At 40.9% G+C, this 23,842-nt stretch overlaps 1 protein-coding gene across 1 annotated transcript in view; it reads left to right on the top strand.

Moving 5' to 3' along the window:
• The window catches only part of FAM217A (family with sequence similarity 217 member A), a 32,834-nt gene extending 20,941 nt beyond the window's left edge, over positions 1–11,893 (top strand). Inside the window, exon 9 of the mRNA XM_067562579.1 lies at positions 10,479–11,893. Coding sequence (XP_067418680.1) covers positions 10,479–11,703 — 1,225 coding nt within the window. The 3' untranslated portion in view covers positions 11,704–11,893. The remainder of the gene's footprint in view (positions 1–10,478) is intronic.
• The last annotated feature ends 11,949 nt before the right edge of the window (positions 11,894–23,842 follow it).

The raw sequence follows: 23,842 nt of genomic DNA, 5'->3' as shown, positions 1-23,842 counted from the left end.
CCAAGGCGAAGGGGGCTCTGCGACCCATATTAGACCTGCATCGTCTAAACAAATACATCAAATGACCCAGGTTTCACACGGTCTCCCTAGCCTACATTATCCCTTCCCTGGATCCAAGAGACTGGTATGCTGCCCTCGACCTCAAGGACGCATACTTTCATGTGCCTATCCTCTCCAGCCACAGGCGTTTCCTCGATTTCATGGTGGCCGGTTCCCATTACCAATTTACAGCCCTACCCTTTGGCCTCTCGTCGGCCCCCAGGGTGTTCACCAAATGCATGGTGGTAGTGGCTGCCCACCTGAGACGAAGAGGTGTGCAATTTTCCCTTACCTGGACGACTGGTTGATCAGGGGCAGGTCCAGGTCCCATGTGCAGGACAGCGTGACCCTCACTTGCTCTACGTGCAGCAGGCTCGGACTGCTCATAAACGAGCCGAAGTCCACACTAACCCTGGTGCAGCGCATAGAATTAATTGAGGCCACCCTGGACGCTTCCCAGGCCAGAGCTTCCTCCCTCAACCACGGTTTGAGGTGATGGCATCTATCATCTCCCAGCTGCACCGGTGCCCCATGACAACAGCCAGGCACTGCCTACAGCTGTTGGGCCACATGGCGGCCTGCACGTACGTAGTGAGGCTAGCTTGCCTGAGGCTCAGGCTGCTTCAGGCGTGGTTGGCCTCGGCGTATGTGCTTAGCAGACACCCCTTGGACCGGGTGGTCACAGTTCCCCCGCTAGTCCTAGCCTCCCTAAACTGGTGGCAGACTCCCAGGATGGTGATGAAGGGCGTCCCGTTCAGGGAACTGATCCCTTCGGTCACCCTAATCTCCGATGCCTCATATGTGGGATGGGGAGCCCACATTAACGCCAACCTAGGCACTCAGGGGCTCTGGGCGGGGGAGGAGAGGCACCTGCACATCAATGTGAAGGAGCTCAGGGCCATTTGCCTAGTGTGCAAGATGTTCCTCCGATTCTTGACGGGAAGGGTGTTACAGGTGCTGGCGGAAAACACCCCAGCCATGTTCTATAAACAGGCAGAGGGGAACATATTCCTCGACCCTCTGCCAGGAAGCCATCTGCCTGTGGGACTTCGCTGTGAGGCACGACTTCCACCTGACTGTGTCTCACCTCCCGGGAGTGAGGAACGACGAGGCGGATCGCCTTAGCAGGTCATTTCTACCCCACCACGACTGGTCATTGCACCCAGAGGTCATGACTTTGATCTTCCAGAACTGGGATGTTCCCCAACTGGACCTATTCGCGTCGGCCTAGAACACGAAGTGCCTGAGGTTCTGCTCGTTCCAGGGTCGCAAGGCTGGATCGATATCCAATATATTCCTCATCGACTGGATGGGAGCCCTCATGTACGCGTTTCCATCCATTCTGCTCCTGCCCAAAGTTCTGTTGAAAATCAAGAGGGACAGGGCGGATGTCATACTCATCACCCCAGCCTGGCTGAGACAGCATTGGTTCAGCATGCTGCTGGAACTTTCGATCGCCCCGCCCTTGGAGCTCCCGAGACGGCATGACCTTCTATCCCACGACCATGGTCGCCTGTTGCACCCGGACCTGGACTCCCTGCATCTCATGGCTTGGAGGCTCTATGGCTGACGGAGGGAGAGAGCCTGCTCGGCACAGGTCCAACAAGTCCTGCTGGGCAGCAGGAAACCTTCAACACAGGTGTATCGGGCTAAGTGGAGGCGGTTTACCTGTTGGGCAGAGTCCCGGGGTATTCTGCCAAGCTTCTCTCCTATTCAGGCGATCCTGGAGTGCCTGCTCCAGCTAAAGCTCCAGGATCTGTCGCTGACCTCCCTGAGGGTTCACCTAGCGGCCATTTTGGCCTTCCACCAGCCGCTAGAGGGGAGATCCCTGTTCTCCCATCCCATGTCAGTCAGGTCCTCAAGGGGGTGGAGAGGCTTTATCCACAGGTCCGTGACCTGGTGCCTCCCTGGGACCTCAACCTGGTCCTCTCGAGACTCACAGGCCCCCCTTTGAGCTTCATGCCCCCTGCTCGTGCTTTCATGGAAGGTAGCCTTCCTGGTGGCTATTACCTCAGCTAGGAGGGTCTCCGAGATTAGGGCCTTGACCTCGGAGCCTCCCTTTATGGTATTTTATAAGGATAAGGTGCAGTTGAGGCCGCATCCAGCCTTCCTGCCCAAGGTGGTTTCCCAATTTCACTGTAACCAAGATATTTTTCTCCCCATGTTCTTTCCCAAACCACATGGTTTGGAGGAGGAGCGGAGATGGCATTCTCTGGACCTGAGACCTACTACATCAAAAGGACAAAGCCATTCCGGAAATCTATGCAGCTCTTCATCGCAGTGGCGGTCTGGATGAAAGGATCACCGGTCTCAACCCAGCGCATCTCCTTGTGGATCACATCTTGCATCAAGCTCTGCTACGAGCAGGCGAAGGTGTCACTTCCGGGAACCATCACAGCACACTCTACCAGAGCTCAATCCTCATCTACAGCCTTCCTGAAGAGAGTGCCCCAGCAGGACATCTGCAAAGCTGTCACCTGGTCGTCGGTGCATACCTTAGCAGTCCACTACGCCATCATCCAGCAGGCGAGAGAGGACGCTGGATTTGGCAGAGCCATACTGAGGGCAGCTCATTGATAACTCCGGCTCACCACCAAAAGGTATGGCTTATTAATCACCTATAGTGGAATGGACATGAGCAATCACTCAAAGAAGAAAATAAGGTTACTTACCAGTAACTGATGTACTTCGAGATGTATTGCTCATGTCTATTCCACAACCCACCCCCATCCCCGCTGCCGGAGTTGGCAGAAAGAAGGGATTGAGGGGGCGTAGGGTCGGCAGTGCCTCGTATACTATGGCATGCGCGTGGGACTCCAGGGGGCAACAGAGCCAGCCCTACGGGATCTGCTAAGGGGAAAAAAGTTCCGGGAACTGTGCATGGTGGCGTGCACTCACCTATAGTGGAATGGACATGAGCAACACATCTTGAAGAACATCAGTTATTGGTAAGTAACCTTGTTTTTCTTGGACAAGAATAAGCCGTTTAGAAAATCTCCCAAAGAGTTTGTGTTTATTGCGGACAGATCTAAGGGATCTCCAGTTCCCAAGCAAAAACTCTCTACATGGAGATCTGACTGCATTACCTTTTGTTATCAGTCTCATGATCTCCAACATCGTTCTACAGTACTAGCCCATTCAGCAAGATCTCTTTATACTTCAGTAACCTTTCTTAAGAATGTTCCCATTGCTGAAATATGCAGAGCCATGCACACCTTTTCTGAATATCATGCAATAATTCATGACTCAGCTTCTGATGCTGTGTTTGGCTCTACTGTACTGTCTTCAGTTTTGGACTAAACTCCAAAGGCCCCTCCTCTTCCTCAGGGGGTACTGCTTGGTAATCACCTGAAGTGGAACACCCCTAGGGACACTATTCAAAGAAGGAGAGCTAACTGTGCATCCTCTGCAGTAACTGTAGTTCCTTGATATGTGTGTCCCTATGGGTGCTCCATTACCCACCCTCCTTCCCCTCTGCTTCAGAGTTCTCTGCTACAGAGCTCTGCAGTAGAGAAGGAACTGAGGGTGGTTCGCCACACAGCTCTATGTAACCACAGTGCAGAGTACGAAGTGAAGTAGAGCACGTGCATGGGCTGAACAGGCTCTGCTACCTAAAATCTCTGATTGCATGCACATGCGCACCTGAGATGGAACACCTATGGGGGACACATCTCAAAGAACTAGTTACTACACAGGGTGAGTAACTGCTCCTTGTACTTTTTAATTTACTTCAGCCAAATTCAGCAATGCTTTAAATTTCTACAACTTGCATTGACTTCAGGGGTAGTCTTGACCTCTTACACCCAGAACTAATATGGCTCATTTTCCTTTTGACCTTTAAGAATTCTTCTCCCCTAATTTCCCTGTTTCTTTGCATAAGTTTGTTGGGGTTCTCCTGAGACCTCTTCCATCCAATTCCCCAAGAACTCAGTTAGACTCCAGTCTTGTTACTCATGTTCTTTTATTTGGCACACAGCGAAACTACGCTACGTTGATCATACTCAGAGTAGGGAGTGGGTAATAGGTTGTACTACACATCCAAAGTTACACAGCAAAACTTTACCCTATATATATATTTTATTAACACCACTACCACATGCATTCTAAACTATACGTTTCATTGTACACTTCATGATTGGCTTGGGTACTTTTTAGGAACCAATCCGTATATAGCATGCTCTGTCTATGTCTTGGTCATATATAACATTCCAGGTTTATCTTGTCAATTGTCCCTAGCATCAGGGTGTTCCTGCTTGTGTTAGCTAGCACAGATATCCTGACTCCAGCATACAGCTTGATAAGCCCCTGTTTACTGTTTAACCTTCCATTCACCTTCCCAGTCAGAACAAGAATGGACATACGGGGTCAGACCAACAGTCCATCTAGCCCAATATCCTATCTTCCAACAGTGGCCAGTGCCAGGTGCTTCCGAGGGAATGCAAACAATCATTGAGTGATACGTCCTCTGTTGTCCACTCTCAGCTTCTGGCAGTCAGAGGCTAGGGACATCCAGAGCATGAAGTTACATCCCTGACCATATTTACTAATAGCCTTTGATGGACCTATTGTCTACGAAATTATCTAATTCTTTTTTAACCCTATTATAGTTATGATCTTCACAATATCCCCTGACAACAACTTCCACAAGTTGACTGCAGTGTGTGAAGAAGTACTTCCTTTTGCTTGTTTTAAACCTGCTGCCTATTAATTCCATTGGGTGACCCCTGGTTCTTGTGTTATTTGAAGGAATGAATAACACTTCCTCTCCACATCATTCATGATTTCATAGACCTCTATCATATTCCCCTTTAGTCATCTCTTTTCCAAGCTGAAAAGTCCCAGTCTTTTTAATCTCTCCTAATACGGAAGCTGTTCAAACCCTTAATAATTTTTGTTGCCTTTCTCCAATTCTTATATATGTCTCTGGGGAAGGGATGACCAGAAGTGCATGCAGTATTCAAGGTATGGGTGTACCATGGATTATAGATGGGTGTATACTGGCATTATGATATTTATTGTATTATTATCTATCTCGTTCCTAGTGGTTCCTAATATTAGCTTTTTTGACTGTTGCTGCAAATTGAGTGGATGTTTTCAGAGAACTATTCATAATGACTCAAAGAGCTCTTTGAATGGTACAGCTAATTTAGACCCCATCATTTTTAAATGAAATCTGTCTTATGTCAAGTTACTTGTGCCCAGCCCAGCCTACAAAGTTAAAGGATATAGGCTACTTTAACTGTTCATACTGTACTGTTGGGCCCTGATCTTCTAAAGACTTGGAGCATATGTGTAATCTTATCCTTCGAGTCTACTCAGGTGAATAAAAGTGACATACGTGCTGAAGTCCTTGAAGGTCAGGGCCTAATTTCGTAAAAGGAAAAGCAGCAGAAGCAATTGTACTGCAGGCCACACCAAGTGACTCAGAGAAAAACTTCTTATAGAATCTTCTTCCATTAAAATATAGCTAAGATTATATTAAAAATAAAAGTACATTAAAATATTTGAAATAACTACAGTCCTGTCCACAGTATGAAACCCAGTAATAACCAGAGGTGTTTCTTGGTAACATAGGTTCAATAATTGTGCAGACAGGGCATAACATACGAGTCCACCTTTTTCAGAAGGATTTTCCCCCCGGTGCAGAGTTAGCTAGCTGTATTATGGGACTCCCCCCCCCCACCTTTCTCTGAAGCATCGATAATTGCCATAGGTGGAGCCAGAACAGGGGACATGGTGGACCCGTGCTTTGAGATGATACAGAGAATCCTCTCTCAGTTGCTTTGCTGGTGCATCTAGCTCACATGTACAGGGTCAAACTGATCACTAGAACTGAAGTCAAGAAGAAATTTTCCCAGAGGCCTCATTGGCAGGATCCTTGGGGGTTTCTCACCTTCCTCTGTAGGATGAGGCATGGTTCACCTGCTGGCGTCATCTGGGCATCTCTCATCTAACTGATACTCTGCCATTGCAGGAGCATTGAACAGTGGTGGCACCTCAGTCTGCCTATGGCACACAACAGTTTAGTCTCAATGAATGAAATGTTTTAGTCTAACTCAAATTATTGGACTCAGTAGTATACGGGTTAACTGGGCAAAATTTAAAGACCCCTTATGTACAGGAGGTCAGATGAGAATCTGCTGTTTTGATCGTGAACTCTATGAAATTTGTCCTTATTCAGTTGTGTGCTCATAGTAAATTCCTGCTAGGGTATATGGTGAAAACTTATAAGCTCTTCTCAGTTATTAGACTGATCTATTCCCCAATTTCTTGGGGTAGGGAAGAAGGCCATAGCAATCTGACATTTTGAACAGCTAGGAGAGTAAAGAGAAAGATGCAAAGCTCCTGAAATGTTTCACAGTAGGTTCAATAATTAACCATCCTTACTCTGTCATAACAGTCTAGTGTGTATCAAATGAATTACTGGCAGATCTTTATTTTTCTCTTCTACAATACTCATGAGGGCTAAAAGAATATTTTCTTTTAATTATTTTCCAGTAATGCTTTTGATGAGCTCAGGTCCCCCAAGAAATACTGTAGTTGCTATTAAAATATTTGCTGTATTTACACAATTATCTAGAAAATATTTTAATAGCAATTATCTTCATTTAGCAAAACCTCATAGAGCATGCATGGCCTTGGGCAAGTTAGTGTGAAATTTAATTCACACTAATCCACCCACAAGTGGGAAAGAAAAAATGCTTGTTCGTATAGGAAGAACCTGAAAGCTCTGTTGTTATTGTATGTGCCTTCTCTTTTTCTTTTTCATTTGCATCTTTATCTGCAGAAAATGCCTTTGCCAATTATTTCCCTCTCCTTGTCCCTCCACTTCCTTCTGATTTAATAAATCCTGAGAATCCCTCTCTCCCTCCCTTCTAGGCTGCATGGAAACCATTAGATCAAGAACACAGAGTGTTGTCCCCAGGGCAGTGCTGCTCTGTACTCTGCCAACTAATAGAGGGCACCTAGTAATAAGTATTGTCAGGTCTTCTCAAATATCACATCTTAATATAGAGAGAATGTCACTGAGACTTCTCTTCCCTTTGCAGTTCCAGGATCAGCTACTGCAATTGCTTCCATAAAAAATATTAGAGAGGCATTTAATTTGATTGTAACTGTCTTTAATGAAATGTAGTAGCTAGAAACAAGGAGAGCCATCACCAGCTGCTTCACAGACCACCTGTGGTCCATGGAACAGAGGCTAAGACACACTGGTTTACAAAGTGCATTATAAGGGAAATAATATTTTTATTTCCATGGCAGCTAGTGAGCCAAATTCAGAGACAGTTTACTCTTGTCCAACTCCCTTGACTTGCATTGGCTGTAAGGCCCCTTAAAATTTGCCTCAAAAATCTCTTGCTGCTTTTAGAATTCTTTCCAACTCACATACCAGTTAGGGTAAATGTAAAGGTATTGCCTTCATTCTTAACCTGCCAAGCTTTCCTCATAGGTATTTTGTAGCTCCTCTCCAAATATATAAGCTCTTCCTGAACATTTGAATTAAGGAGCTTTGGGCTAAAACTATTCATAAAGCCAAGTCAGACTTCTATTTCCTTAGTGCCTGAGACACCTCATACAGTAAATTGCTTTTTGTTATTGGTTTTTCAAGTGTCACAAGTTTCTTTTCTTGGAGCACTTTGTTTTGAGGAGTTTAAGTGTCACTAATAAGGATACACTTTTTTTTCATCTCTTCATTTACTTTAGGCACTTCTTTAGCTCTGCTATCTAGCAGATTTATTTTCTGACATAGTTCCCACTTGTTCACCTGAGTTTGCAAGATGCTTAATAATCATGTGTTCTTCCAGACTATATATCAGCTGTTTTAGATAAAAGGCTTTAATGCACACTTTAATGCTCCCAAGAATTATGGTCTGCACTGTTAACTCGTCTGTAAAAAGTCTAAAAGTTAAGACAGGCTGATTGTAAAACCATTGTGGAACAATCTAGATGTACATTTGTTTTCTTGTTTGCCATCTTCCCCTTTCTGCCTTCCCCTCTCTGTGCAGTGTGTTTGACTAGGGCAAATCTGAGTGGCTTTCCATGCTGGTATCAATCTATGTGCCCATTCCATTTAAAGCAACAACGTACTTTTCCCTCTCCATTTTAATGAAAGCTGAGCAGTTTCAATGCTCTAGGCAATCCTATCTATAAACAGGATCCTCTGGTTCCACCTACTCACTTCTGTATTCTGAGTCTTACACTCACATGACTGTATGTGATATACGTTAGAGAGGCTTCTGACTTGTGAGATGTGGAAATAGGGACTGTGTAACACTTTGAAAACTGACAGATAATTTCTATCTTGTGAGTTCTCCTTTGAGTCTTGATTGAACCAATTAACAAAACAACACATTTCTTCCAATTCTTTGTTATAATGCTCTGAAATATCTCGCCAGTCAGAATAGTGAAATACATGTTTAGCAAAAATTAGATCACCGTTTAGCAGTGATATGCTAGAGAAGACTTATAGGAACCCTTCTTTAAATTCTGTTGCAAAATAAGGAACATAGGAATGGTTTCTGTGCTAGTGTTGGCTTTCGTGCCCTCTTTGAATAATGCTAAACATTTATCTCCCACAGAAGGCTTGGGCTGAAACTCAAACGTTTGTTTGGCTTTAGAATGGACCTGACTTGCACTATATCTCATTTACTTTAAAAAATATAGGTATATCCAGGGGAGGAGACATCAGATACTACAGGAAGGCACTCACAGCATTGGAAAATATACAGGTGGAAGACTGTGCTGTATTATCAATATGCTCAGTGTGTGTATATATAAACATTTCAAACTAGTGCACTTAATTGGCATTTGATTTCTCCAACAGCAGTGCGTTCCTCCTTTCTTATAGTTACAAGATCACATTTTTGTTTAAATGAAAAAACAAGCAAATGGATTTCCTACACTGTTGCTCCATCTACCCATCACCAGTACACAAAGTTTATTACAGGCTCAGGGGGATCTTTGTGGGAACCTTTTTAAAATATCAGAGAGACATTACTAACCTCTAGAAATTACCCTGAGCTGCAAGTTTCAGATCCTCATCTGAATCTGAACTTTCCAAAATGAACTTTCCCAGAGGAATTGAATTACATTCGCAATAGATCTAAGCTGCAGACCAGCATCATATTTCTTTTAAAGTTTCAGGTAAAGGACTTTCAGGTCAGGTTCACGTTTACATACCTTGTGTTCAACACTTGGAATTTCTCACAGCTCAGAAGGGCACTGTATAATTTTTGAGACACCCTTAAGAAAGCATGATAGATACTGTTACCTTGCAATAATCACACAACCAATGTAACAATTAAACTAGTATCAGACAAAATGTGCCACCTTAAAGCAACGGATAGATGTCTGAGCTTTTTTACACTATTGTATATGCCTAATGACTATTGCATTTTCCTATATAGTTATTTCCTTATCATTTTCTCTCCCTAGCTATGATAATTGGTACTCTAAATATCTTGGTTCTTATTTAACTCATTACCTTGTAAACTGTTTCTAGATAGATACATTAAATAAAAAAGGTGCTCTGACAGATTTTCTTCTGTATAGCTGACATTTGTTGAAATAGAACTAAAGACTACCAACTGTGACTGATAAACATAATGTGTTGCATGTGTTCTGATGAGAACCTTATTGTATTTTGTTTGTTTGTAGTTTTTTTAGTTTTACAGCTGATCTGAAAAACAAACTGCACTAGGTTGTGATTTTACACTAACCATAGAAGTGGAAAGAGTTTTCCCCCCCATAAAGGAACACAAGCTTGTAACATTTTCCTTTTATGCATGTTTGCTTGGTCTTGAAAAATTTAGAAGAGACCTTTTCCTTTAAAATCAGTTTCAATCTTTGGAGCTGAATGTATGATGCCTGTTGGGCTTTTGGGTCATACATTCCCTTTAGATGTTCACACTAAAGAACCCAAAATAGAGTTTTATAAAATTAACATTAGATTTCCATAACAATAGAGCAGGCAGTCATGTCTGGGGGAAGAAGAGTAGAAGGTCTGGGATTTAGGAAGGGAGAACAACATGAAGATATGCTTTTGCTATTTTAATGAATGGAGAATAGTGATTCTCCTGATATGCCAGAAAACAATAGAACTACTTATATGAAAATGGCAAGCAGGAGTTGGCCCTTGGTATGTAGAAGGCATTAAGTCCCATCTGAGTGAGTATTCCCCTATGACGTGATTGTTGTATGCTTGAGTCAAAGCTACAGTTTGTCCTTTCAATATAAATTGAGCAAAAGTCATTCTCCTTTGATATGTAACACTAACAGCTGCCCCCTAAAAATGAAGGGTAAATGTAGGCCCCATTGTAGTCAGTCAGTACGCCCATTGACTTCAGTAGAGTCAAAATTTCAACCCTAAATGCACTTTATCCTATCAACTCCCCCAGTAAAAGTACACTATTTTCTCTTTTATTTTTTTCCCCCTCTAGAAACTTCTGTAAACCTCTAGTGGAAACTCTTTCCAGCTCAAATGGTCATTCTTTAAACTTCTTGACTGTTAATCCTACATTGGTGGGGGCCCATATGAACAGCTATCACACAGTGGCTTATCGGGGACCTCAGCAGATGCCTTTAGGAATCTACTGGACAAATGGAGATGGGGATTTTTTCAAGGCCAGAAATGAAATCACAGCTTCTGAATCCTGTCCTGCTACAGAAAGTAGTAGTGATGGCACACTGTGTGTCTCCAAATGGAATATGAAATTGCGAAACAGTAATGTTGACCACAGTCTTTTAACAGAGGAAAGTGATGTATCTGAGAGTGAAAAAGTGAATGATGTTTTGCTTAGTTATTTCAAAAATATGGATCTGAACTTAAGACCAGAAACTATAGAAAACATTGAAAAAGCTTCTTCCAAGCACCAAAATGAAGTGTTTCCATACCCTGATTTTCTCCCACCTCCTTTCAATAACCTGGATTTACAAAAGTTGGCCTTATCAAAATGGGATGACTGGAAGATAGTCTTTAATCCACCCCCAGAAAGCTCTGTTGTGAAATTAATATCTCGTCTGTTGGAAATTGAAAGGATGCAGCACCTGACTATATTAAAAGAGAAGACAAAAGACCTGGCAGTATCTCCCAGTATGGTGCTTGGCAATCGACCCAGTTCCACAAAATCCATGCATCAGTTGAAGCAGTCAAAACTATCTGACTCTTCATGTCTTCAGACAGCTTTTAATGGGGAATATGAAGAGAAAAATAAATCCATTCATTCTGGCTGCTGCACGCATGAGTGGAACAGCTCAAAATGCACTTGGGAGTATTGTCATAATTGCAAATGGAGTGCTGGAACATCCTCCATTAGAAGTTCATCCACAAAGCATCTGAGAGCATCTTGTGATGCCTTTAAAATCTCTAAAACCCCCATCATTTTAAACTCTAACAACATACTATTGCGGAGGTCTTCCTCATGCTGTGTTGCGGCACCAAGAACTCAATCTACTGTTAAAATGACTTCTCTAAAGCTACTGCCACCAAGTACAGCGATTACCAGTCCTTTCACTGAGAAGGACAGTTCAAAATATAAACAGCCAAGGACCAAAAAGAAACTCTACAGAAAAAATGTAGTAATGAGTAAGACTTTTCCTTGCCAAAAGCTAAAATCTGTATCTGCTATGCCAAAACAGAAGTACACTCACATTGACAAACAGTAATGTCTTGAATTAATACTTCTCATTATGAGTGAGTCTCACTCAGCAACCTTATTTTAGCTTCATTTTTGTCAAGTTAAAGTATTTTTAATGGTATGAGACAGAAGTGATACAAAATAGCACTTGTGGGAATTGAATCCAACTGTATTATAAAAAAATCAACAATTTTATCCCTCTATCTACCGCCATCTTTTACAGACCCTTTGTGTAATGTAAGAATTGGATCAATATAAGTGTACCAGCAGATCATCCTGTTCCAGTATGCAACTATATTTTTTTCAAATGTTTGCAAAAGTAACATCAATAAAGTATAGTTATATTACACTAGCACCCAGAAGATCCCACTCAGCATCAGAGCTACCTCCCTCACCCCCAGGCGCGAGGTGCTATACTAAACACAGCGTCAGCCATGAAGAACTCACAATCTAAGTGCAATATGAAGGGTGGGAAGAAAGAGAAAAATATAATTTCTATATATTTGTCATTTTTTCTGATATACAGAGTAAAGGCTAATGGTTTGATTATACACTTGGGAAAATACTGAAGCAAAATGAATATAGTGCATTTATTTCAATATGAAATCACTCACTTTTTTCCCTTCATGGAAATTAGATGCAACAGCTAAATTGATGAAGCTTGCTGTACATGCATAGAAATCAAGAAATTTAGATTTATGATTCCTATTGCAACCATAGTTATCCTTGTGCATGAGACCCCAGATCTTGGCCATATTATGACTGTCACTCACACAATACATACTGACTCCCTGCTTACATCTCTTATGGGCTTCACCACCCTCTTTGGTAACACATATTACTACATCAAGTCCCTGTGCACTAAATAAGCTGAAGCTAGGTTATCTGATACTCCAGTGCAGCAGACTGGAAATGCTATATCAGTTCCATTTAAAATCCTGTTTGAATTGAAATCCATACAGTAGTCCCAATATATTATTTAGATATTACATTTAATTTTATACTACCCTCAAATGTTCAGTATGTGTCACAGATTTACCGTATTAGATATTTTTGCTAAAACATTCAGCAGTAAAATAGCTATCAATGTTAACATTTAAAATATCTTTAGGTTTCAGGGTTACCAGTCCTAAGCACCTCTCAGCATTAACTGAGGAAGATGACATACATCAGTTTATTGTCTTGTTCACATACTCAAGGATAATTTTCTTGATGAGAGCTAGAAATAATTGTTTTAAAAATCCTGAAATTTTAGCTGCTGGAGCCCATTTGTACAGCAAAGGCTGGATATTACACCCAGAAAATACAATGTAGCAGGACCTATAATGCAATACATTCCTATAAGCACTTCTCATCTGAGAGTCTCAAAGCAATTTACACACAATTACATATCAACATCCTGGAGTTTAAGATAAACAACAGCACAGGAGGTGAAGGAAGGTGGTGGTTTCCATTTTAATGCCCTGGTTTCAGTTGCTAATCACTTTTCAACTCTTTCCTCTTTGGGGCTGAAAGAGGAAAGGGATAGCCAGAGTTGTCAGTAGATGCTCTGAGTTAGAGCCATTGCAGTAGCTGTCCATGCTGGCAGGGCTCTCATGGAGCCCCTGGGAGAACTAAACCTGGGAGAACTCCCCACCCTGCAGAAATATGAAGGGACTGCATGACCATGGGAGAATAACTTGAGTGTATATGGCTTATGATCTCAACCAATTCTTGTTCTGAAAAGAATTCTTGGGAGCAGTTGGCTATTTTCCCCTCACACACACTGACTGCTAGATCTCCTGGTGATTTACACAGGCTCTCCCACAACCCACTCCCACTGGTGGGTTGGGCAGGGTAATTAAGACCCCTGTATTCAAGAACTTGAGGGTTTTCGGTAAGCAACAACTTTAACATCCATTCTGGTACCACAAACTGGTTAAAACCTGCTCAGCCAGGCCTACACAGAAGACCTTTTCAAAGTGATTAGCATTCGCTGAAGTTAGTTATACACTTTAATGAAAACATTTTTCTCAGACTTCAGCATGGAATCAAATTGGTCAGTTCTCTAAGACCTACAGAGTACTCTTTCATACTAGATACAAAATTCAAAATCCCAAATAAAGATAAATCCAGTTGTAAGGACACTCTGCATGCTCTTTTGGCTCAGTAAAACCCTTGCAACATAGACTGTCCAAAAACAGATTTCTTCTTTAATGTATTCTTTAAATAGGAAGTTTGCTAGAAGTATTTAGGGGTTGGATCTTGACAACTGAGTACTGCTGCTCTGGCAAAAAAAAAAAAAAAAAAAAAAGGGAGGGGGGACCCATAATATGCCAGCGGTGCAGCTCCACCAATGGAAGCTAGATTATAGAAGGGCTCTCAGACCTTTTTATCACCCTGTTACTTAACTAACCCACTGGTGAGCTTTGACGTTCACAAACAGGACCAGTGATCAGTGGAAAGCCACAGTACTGACTAGAGCGCTGTGCACTCAGCTGCTTTCTGTATTACTTGGAGTTTTCTTAGGTCCCAATTTAAAGAAATATCCTTAGTACAGGATAGCATTTAAGATGTGTTTAAGTTGCAATGAAGTCAACGTATGCTTAAACTTTATCCTGAATAGCAGTGGTGTTAATCACATCTTAAGAGCTCTTCTGAACTGGGGCCCTAGAATCTAGGTCCTCCAAATGGCCCCTAAACCTTCTCTTCTTCACACTGGACCTACACACACGACTAATCACATCCTGAGTCAGAGTTTTGGATTGCCTGGGGATAAAGGGAACACAAAACACCACCTTAACTCAAAGCTGAGACCAGAACCCTTCCACTCTCTAGGCAAGTAACTGCACTTACATTGATCATGGTGAGCAGCTCACTGCTGCTAGAACTGGTTTATTATTACACCTGGAGAAAATATAGTTCATATTTAGACACAACCTGCATTTGTTCCATTTTAAACATTTATTAGCTCAGGTTTTGTAAGCAGCAAGTGATAAGTAATGTATCTTACAGATCACTGCAAATTGTGAGCCAGAATTCATTTACATTTTTTTCTGATAAATGGAACAATTATGTAATAAAGATTTATCCCAGAGGGTTTCAAATTAAATCTATTTAACCAATTTCCAGGATAAATGTTTTGAAATCTCAAGTGTCTACATAATTGCATTTTATTTATAAGCTCTTGAAAATGCAGCCATAAATTTGGAATAAACTTGACATGTTTCTCTGAACAAATGCTGCTAGCTGTGACAGCTGACTGGTGGTGCATAATAGTCTTATAATAATAGAACTGACTTAACCATTGTACCATGATTGGGTTATCAACGACTAAGAATTAGTGATTAGAAACAGCATCCTTGAAAGGTGAGAAGCTACCAAATAGCAACCTCCCTACACAGTTACACTTAATATAAAAATATTTAGATTGTTAGGCTGAAATTCACCCCATGCACAGGGTCAGCACAAGATGTACTCATCTGTTTATGTTCCATTTTAAAACCACTCCCATTCCATGGCTACGACCAATCTGGTTTATATTAGTAACGTTTTCATTAACACACTGTATCTGTATCTGAAAGGGCACATCACTCAAAACTGCGTATTATTTTAAAACAATGAATCACTCCATATGTGAAGTTGAAATATTTTCAGATCGAGGAGTTCAGAATAGTTTATAAAAGATCATTTTAATTATGAAAAAAATGTCTATAGTATATCATTAATGTCAGAATTATTCTAACAAGTACATAACTATGTGCATGATAGTATAAATGCTTTTTCCCCTCACAGTTCAAAGCAGCATACAACACAAAACAGGGAAAAATCCTACGTTAGTTGCTGTAAGTTACTGGTGTGGATAGTAAAAAAATGAGACATTTGGGACTTTAAAAATAATTTTATGTAAAAATTTGACCAACTTACAATCTGGTAAGTGATGCCTCTTTATTTTAAAAAACTGATATGAAGAAAAAAACCCAAAACAAAACATGTGGATATGGGCTCTGTTTTTGTTCTTTCTGATGTATAAAGATGGCTTGACAGAGGGCTTTTTTGCTTGGTTAAATTTTTTTTTTTTTTTTGGAACTGTTTGGAAACGTGATGTCTGTTTTGTCCTTCCCTGTTTTGCTGGAGGTCTCCCTTGGAGGACTAAGACATGGATTGGAAGCTCTCAGACCATCATTGAAGGGCTATTGAATCTTTAACATAAGAGTTCTTCTAATTGTTAAGCATTTGAGTTAAATAGAGATTTACAAAAATGAACACAAAGCTAAAGTTTTAAACAGTCTTAATAAAAAATTACTTCTCTTTTCAGATTGCACTTCTTTGATTAATATCATAAACCTACTAGCTGCCCAGTTCTTCATAGAATCTATCAGAAAAGACCTGTAATTTAAGTACAATTTTTTTTTGAAAAGCAGCTTTTTGTGCTTATTCCTATAGCCTAAAGAAACAAAAAAGAGGGCACAAATGCAATTTGTCTTTTCACTTGCTGGTCATTTTTCATTACACTCATCTGTTGACAAGAAGTTACAACCGTCATTCCAAATTTCAGCATGTGCACTGTCTTGTAGGGCATTATGTACAATTCCACAGTAGTCAAGTATTTCATTCATTAACAAACAGCAAGTGTTAAAAATATCGGTGAAGCTACACAAGTTTTTAGGACACTGATTAAAGTAAAACTGGATCAAATGGATCAGTAGGTCATTAGCAAGCCCTTGAACTGGATTCTTTTCATTGATAGATTCTTTAGAAGACTGCCCCCATCATGTTGACTGGACCTGTCTGTACATGCGACAGTGCAAAAATCAGACTGAAAGATGTAAAATAAATAAAAAATCAAAACTGATCCAGATGGAATTGGAACATCTCACTCATTCTCTTTTCAAAACTGGAGATAATTAAAACTATGGCTTTATACACAGAGAAAGAAAGCTATAAATGGCATATATCTACAGCAGTTTTCTAGTACCTGACTAGGTTTTTCAGAGCTGCACACACTTGTGATAAATGATATGCTAGTGCACAAGCAGACAAGTAAACAAAAAAGGCAGCCACATTTGCTGTTGTGGCTTTAAATCTCCCACACTCAATAAAACAGAAACTTGACAAAAAAGGATGACCAAGAAAAGAGAAAACAGAGACAAGCTGTCAGCTACCAATATGGAGAATTACAAATCAAATTACTACTTGAGATTGTCCCCTTAACTATACTCCCACCACATGCCTCATCTATCAGCTTGCTATTGAACTAAAATGTCCCATGAAATCTTGATTCTTAGTTTAGTGTAAATCTTTTTCAGAGTCATTTCTAACATTGGCAAAATAATTGGTAGCCTACCCTGGACATACCTTTATGAGACCACTATGAATACACCTCTCCTCCTGCAGAAGTTTGACTTACCCCAGCAGCTTCTTAAACTGATTCAGGCTATGCTGCTACACAGAACTTAATTAGGATTTATCCATTTGATTGATTTCCCATGGTTTTTACAAAGAAAGATTGTGTGGGCCAACAAAGTTAAGACTTTTGTATTAACCTATTGGAGAGAAGAGCAGGGCAAGGATGATCAGGTCACAGTGTGATAAGGAGAGAAGGAAGTAGCTAGTAAGATGCGTATCTTAAATTGCCGTCAACATTATTTGTATGCTGTCTAGCTATTAAGGACCTGATCCAGCAAATATACATTTGACTTTGCACACATGTAGTCCCATTGAAATAAAATAATTAACAAAAAAGATGGTCAAAACTATGTTTTCTGAGGTGGTCAGTCTTAATTCCCTGTGTGATAGCCTTCTAGCAGATATACACATAGTTCTGTTACTTAGTTTGTTTCTTCTATAGTGTTAGTCTTGTTTTTCCTTTATGTAACTTGTAAATATTGTTATAAATAAACCCTTTATTCTATTTATAACTACAAAGCCTGGGTTGCTGCTTTTAGGAAAGTGGTTACTTGTGGCTAGTAAGATCTGCCTTGAGGCACGCTATCTCTAAATTTAATATTTAAAAAAAAGGAAAGCTAAGTACAAGTGGAATAGTAGCCTCCAGATAAATTTCTGGCAGCAGTAGGTTATGCAACATATATTTCTGTCCACATCAAACCAGAACTTGCAAATTCTATAAAGTGCCTATTTAGAGAAGCACAAAAATTGCAGGAAGTATCAAAACACTAAAATTTCCAAACATCTAAGTTTAGTAGAATGCATCTAAAATTTCAGTTGATTTCTCTTTTAAAGGGGAATGGGCCCATTGATGGGACCCGGGACACAGCCTGCAGAGCAAAAATACTTCTTGGTTACAGGTGAAGTGGGCAAACCAGACACCTATAAATCAGCTGTCCACTACACACCTGCTCCTGCTGGGAAGCATAGAGCTATTGCCCAGTGTAGGTTGGGCCAAGGCATTTGCATCTCCCTACTTACCTCTGTCAATAGGGGGTTAAAGTTAAATCCCAAGAAAACTCAGAAGCGTTTCATGAAATGGTGTTGGTGATTCAGGCGCTAGAACTCTTTCTTGTAAATACATACTGAACTGACGTCCAGCACAGCATATGGAGATGCTGTGATGCTGGAAATGTTTGGATGAGACAGAGCAGATCCTGACTATTTGCAATCACTAATGAGCACATAGCACTTTTCACAAGTAGTAGTGTTGTTAATGTTGCAGCGCAAGTGACTTGTATTTAAAAACAGGTAACATTCCATTTTTAGAGTACTTTGGGATACTTGGTGAAAGGTGCTCTATAAATGCAAGCTATCAAACCTTTCCTTTGAAAATCTAATACACCTCTATGACCTTTTTTTTTGTTTCACTTTTTAGATCCAAGAGTCACTGTCTTCAGCTTTGTTTTACTGTACACCAAATGTGCAAATACCTCTCAATATGCATGCAATATTTATTTCTTAAACATATGCCACTGGATTAATCAGGATACTAGTAATGAAGCACTTTTTCAAATTTTAAGATCTAGCAAACCACATCTAAAACTCAAAAATACTTAGCATACCACCTGTATAATTTTAATCAGCGTAGTTAGAATGGATTCTTTATTCCAATACACTTTCAACCATCCTGCATACTATCTGATTGCAACTCACATACCATCAGGGGTATATGTAACAGTTTGAGAACTACAGAAGTAGTGGGATATGGAACCTTTCATATTTAGTTATTAATTAAATTCTACCTTGGGTTATTAGTAACCAGTTAGTTGATGGTATCCATTCAATTCCTAGATATTTACATCACAACATGTATTAACTAATAAGAAAATATGAGAAAGTGAAAAACAGATTGCTATTTACATGTCTATAGCATATCATAAAGCACCTAAGAGCTCCGGTCAAGAACCAAGGACCCCACTGTGCTAAGTGCTGTACAACACAGAAGAAGATGGGCCCTGCCCTAAAGAGCTTACAATCTAAGTATGAGATAAGAGATGATAGTTACAGACACTACAATACAAATAAAGGATGGTCACATTAATACCACTCTATACTGAAAACCAACTGACCACAATACATATCTTCATGCCTCCAGCTTCCACCCTGGACACATTACACGATCCATCGTCTACAGCCAAGCCTTAAGATACAACCGGATTTGCTCCGCTCCCTCAGACAGAGACAAACACCTACAGGATCTCCATAAAACATACTTAAAACTACAATACCCACCTAGAGAGGTGAAGAAACAAATCGACAGAGCCAGACGGGTACCCAGAAGTCACCTACTACAGGACAGACCCAACAAAGAAAACACCACCACCACTGGCCATCACCTACAACCCCCAACTAAAATCTCTCCAACACATCATTAAGGATTTACAACCTATCCTAGCAGATGATCCCTCACTCGCTCAAGCCATGGGAGGCAGGCCTATCCTTGCTTACAGACAGCCCCCCAACCTGAAGCAAATACTCACCAGCAAACGTACATCATACAACAAAAACACTAACCCAGGAACCTATCTCTGCAACAAACCCCATTGCCAGCTCTGCCCGCACATCGACTCTAGTGACACCATCACAGGTCCTTAACCACATCAGCCACACCATAAGGAGCTCATTCACCTGCACATCTACTAATGTAATATATGCCATCATGTGCCAGCAATGCCCCTCTGCCATGTACATTGGCCAAACCGTACTGTCACTATGCAAAAGAATAAATGGACACAAATCAGACATAAAAAATGGTAACATCCATAAACCAATCAGAGAGCATTTCAATCTCCCAGGACACTCTGTAGCTGACTTGAAAGTTGCCATACTTCAATAAAAAAAACTTCAAAAACAGACTTCAACGAGAAACTGCAGAGCTGGAACTCATATGCAAACTTGACACAATCAAACTGGGTCTGAATAGGGACTTGGACTGGTTATCTCATTACAAGAAGTAATTGTCACTGTTCACACATTCTCATCTTCTAATCAATGGTTGTGAACAGGCCTCATCTACTCTGACTGAATGGAATTTGCTAACACCTACCCTCCGCATTATTGTTCCTTACCCTTGGATATATATGTGTATACCTCCTATCTGATTTCTATTTCTTGCATCTGACGAAGTGCGTTGCAGCCCACGAAAGCTTATGTCTGCAGAAATTAAATTTGTTAGTCTTTAAAGTGCTACAGGACTCTCATTGTTTTTGCTATATACAAACTAACACGGCTACCCCTCTGAAACAGACAGAAGAGATAACACAAAGAAACAATGAGAATATCGGTCAGTATTACAGTGGTCTCAGCATGCCAGCAGCCTAACCATTGTCAACATTTTTGTAGGAATCACAGCCAAGGAGAGTTTTAAGGAGGGCAAGTGTCTCCCCAAGCCTGAGGGGTAGCATAGGACAAAGCAAGGTGCTTGTTTGAAAATTTAACAAGTGGGCAATGGAGACTGGCATCACAGGTCGATCAGAGGTGGGAGTCAGCATGTCAAAAGTAAATGAGAGGGGATAGGTAAGATGGGAATTGGCAGTGAAGGTAAATCTTATGTTTGATGCAAGAGAAAAAGGGGAGCCAGTGGATGGATGCAAACAAATGAGTTAACACAGTCAAAGCGATGGGATAGGAAAGCAATCTTTGCAGCAGCATTCAGAATAGGTATTAGCACAGCAAGACTACATTTGTCAAGGCCAAAGAGAGGGATGTTGCAGTAACGGAGATGTGAGAGAGCCTGAATGAGAGTTTTAGCTGTGTGAATGGATAGGAAAGGCCATATATCTTGGAGATATTATGCAAAAAGAAACTGCAAGATTTAGACATAGCCTGGATGTGAGATAGGTTCAAATAGAAGATGATGCTTGGGTTATGTGCCTGAGTGACAGGCAGGATGGTGGTGTTGTCCAGTGATCAATAAAGGAAGTAATGGGCAGGTCTTTGGGGAAGGGGGAGATTAAGAGCTTTGGTTTAGTCATATTGAGTTTGATCTGATGCCTAAACATCAACAAGGTGCTGTTAGAGGGACAGGCCAAGATTTTGGACAAGAGATCATCCAAAACAGAGAGGTAAATCTGAGTTGGTGGCATAGAAATGATAGTTGAATGTGTTTGCAGATGAGATTAGAGAGAGAGAATGTTAGAGGGAGAAAAGAAGGGGACTAAGGACAGAGCCACATGGAACCTCCATAGAAAGATTGGGGGCAAGGGGCAGTGTATGAGGATCCTTCAATGGACAGGCTGAAAGAGCAGTTAAAGAAACAGATGAACCAGCACAGGACAGAGTTATGGAAGCCAGAGGAGACAAGATTTTAAGAAAAGCATGGTCAACAATATCTAAGGCAGCTGACAGTCAAGAAGGATGAGGATGAAGTGTTAACTAGGAAGAGGGCATTAGAGACTTTGGCAAATAGTTTCAATGGAGTGCAAGGGATAGACATTGGATTGGAGAGGGTCAAGGATGGAACTGGAGGAAAGAAATGCCAGAAAAGGATTGTAAAGGGCACATTCAATGATCTTAGAGATGAAAGAGAATGGGTGATGGTTGGAGAGGCAAGCAGGGTCAAGCGTGGGATATTTTTTAAGATTGGAGAAACTACAGCATGCTTGTGTTGTGAGGGGAAAGAACCAGAGGAGAGTGAGATTAAGGAGAAGAGTAAGGGAGGAGATGAGAGTAAGTGAGAGGCAGATAACATGAGATGGGATGGGGGTTACTGAGGATGAAGAAGTTAGAGGAGGGAAGGCAAGCTCAGAAGAGGAGGAAGGTCACGTTGTATTTTGTCAAATTTGTCAATTTAGGGCTCCAGACAAAAGCCATACATTAGAGATATAAACATTCTAGTACAGTCAAAAATAAATACAGAATTATCAAAATTAAGAAATGGGGAAAAATGCAGCCTAGCTGTAAACACCATCCCTTAACAAGTAGATCCCAGTCCAGACTGCATGCTTCTTCCTCAAAAGCCTCAAAAAGAATTTTTGCAGCATACCCTGAAGATCATCAGATTTGGGTGATTTTTGACCCAAGGTCAAGGCTGGAATAAATCTTGAAGTCCAAGCCCTGCACAGACAAGGCTCCTCCAGCAGCTCCCTCCTCTTTTAAACGGGGGGAGCTTCAGCTCAGCCACTTCTCATCAAAACTGCAGCACTGGTATCACCTAGGGAGAAAGAGAGTCTCAGGTAGGCAGCTCCAAGCCATTTAATAACTGGCAGGTCAACACCAAGCCCTTAAATTCCATCTGGTAATTTAACAGGCAGCCAGTACAGAACACCAATTGCATGTGTCACAAGTGAGAAACTCCAGTTAACAAGCCACCGCATTCTGCATCAGCTTTACTTTTAAGTTGATTTAAGGTATTGTCCCATCCAGATTGCATTGCTGTAGTCTAACCTCAAAATGACATGGTGAATAAGGTCTGCAATCAAAAGAGTCAGAAGTTCAAAGTGTCAGCACTTCTTGGCTAGATGATGACAGCCAGCCATCCTGACCATTGCTGCTATATATTAATTTAAAAGAAGCGGGTGAATCAACAATACACCTAAAAACAAATGGCAAGCACAAACTCTCAAGACAGAGTTTCTCAAACTCTCAGGCAACATAATCCTCTAGATTTCATCAGGGTGCTTCTCCCATTCTACCATCTTCACTCTTTTTATTCCGACTGAGCTACAGCTCTATCTGCTATCTAACAGCTATAGCTGATATCTACAGCTATCTAACCTGGCCTCCATTAGTGTAATACAATTTTTAATGTATTTATCCTCACAAAATCCTGTGCACTATTACCCCATTTTACAGATGGGAGCTGAGGCACAAAGAGACTAAATGACTCTTGCCGAAGATCACAGAGGAAGTCTGTGATGGAACAGAGAACTGAATCCCATTGGTACTTCAGTGATTGATGCTGGCCTAAACTTAAGCAGAGGAAACAGAATCTAAAGAACTACATTGCCATGTTACATTTTAGTGTATGAAAATATCTGAAAAAAGTACTTAAAAGCTTTATATTAACTTTATAAACAGAGCAAAAGTAAAAAACACAAGATGCAAGTAAGTTCCAAAATCTTATTTTATTAACTTGAAGCAATTGCTACTTTGAACATTTGCTGCTATTAAATTTGGTGACTTAATACACTGTAGAAGATTAAGTTATATCTCCAGTGTTCTCCCAGAGTGATCAGCCTCCTGTGTATGGATCAATATATACAAAGGTTCTTCAGAGGTTTTTACTGCCACTTACCCTATGTATGGAGGGAAAAACATTATTAAAATAATGATTCAAAATCAAAATTCATTTAACAAATGTATTTAAAAATGGTCTTCAATTATGTCAACCTATATGTATACACCTAAGCAGTATAAATAACAAATACAAGAAATAAAAGCGATTTTTAATGATACATTTCCATAATCTGACTCAGCACTGGAGAAGCAGTGCATTTAATTCTCATCTGGGGTCCCAGGTTCAAAAGCACTTTTTATTTGTTTTTTTGTTCATTTTCAGTCACCATGAAATACAGATCATGGGTTGAAGCTCAGCTGAATCCAAGCATTTACTTGGCATAGGACCTGAGGTATGGAGTCAGCAAAGATGAGGTATACCTCATCCTAAAGCCAACTGAGAATGGCTCAGCCCCCTGTGCCAGTTAAAGCAGCTTCAGGGATTCTCTAATTTGTACCAGTCTGCAACAGCTGCGAATCTGCTGAGTGCAGCACCACTGCAGTCACACATCCAACACTCC

This window comes from Emydura macquarii, unplaced genomic scaffold, assembly GCF_026122565.2.
Source record: "Emydura macquarii macquarii isolate MOO-44397 ecotype Brisbane River unplaced genomic scaffold, CSIRO-AGI_Emac_v2 contig_2452, whole genome shotgun sequence".
Taxonomy (NCBI): Eukaryota; Metazoa; Chordata; order Testudines; family Chelidae; genus Emydura; species Emydura macquarii.
The sequence above is the reverse complement of the archived record's forward strand: the minus strand, read 5'-3'. Positions and strand labels throughout refer to the sequence as shown.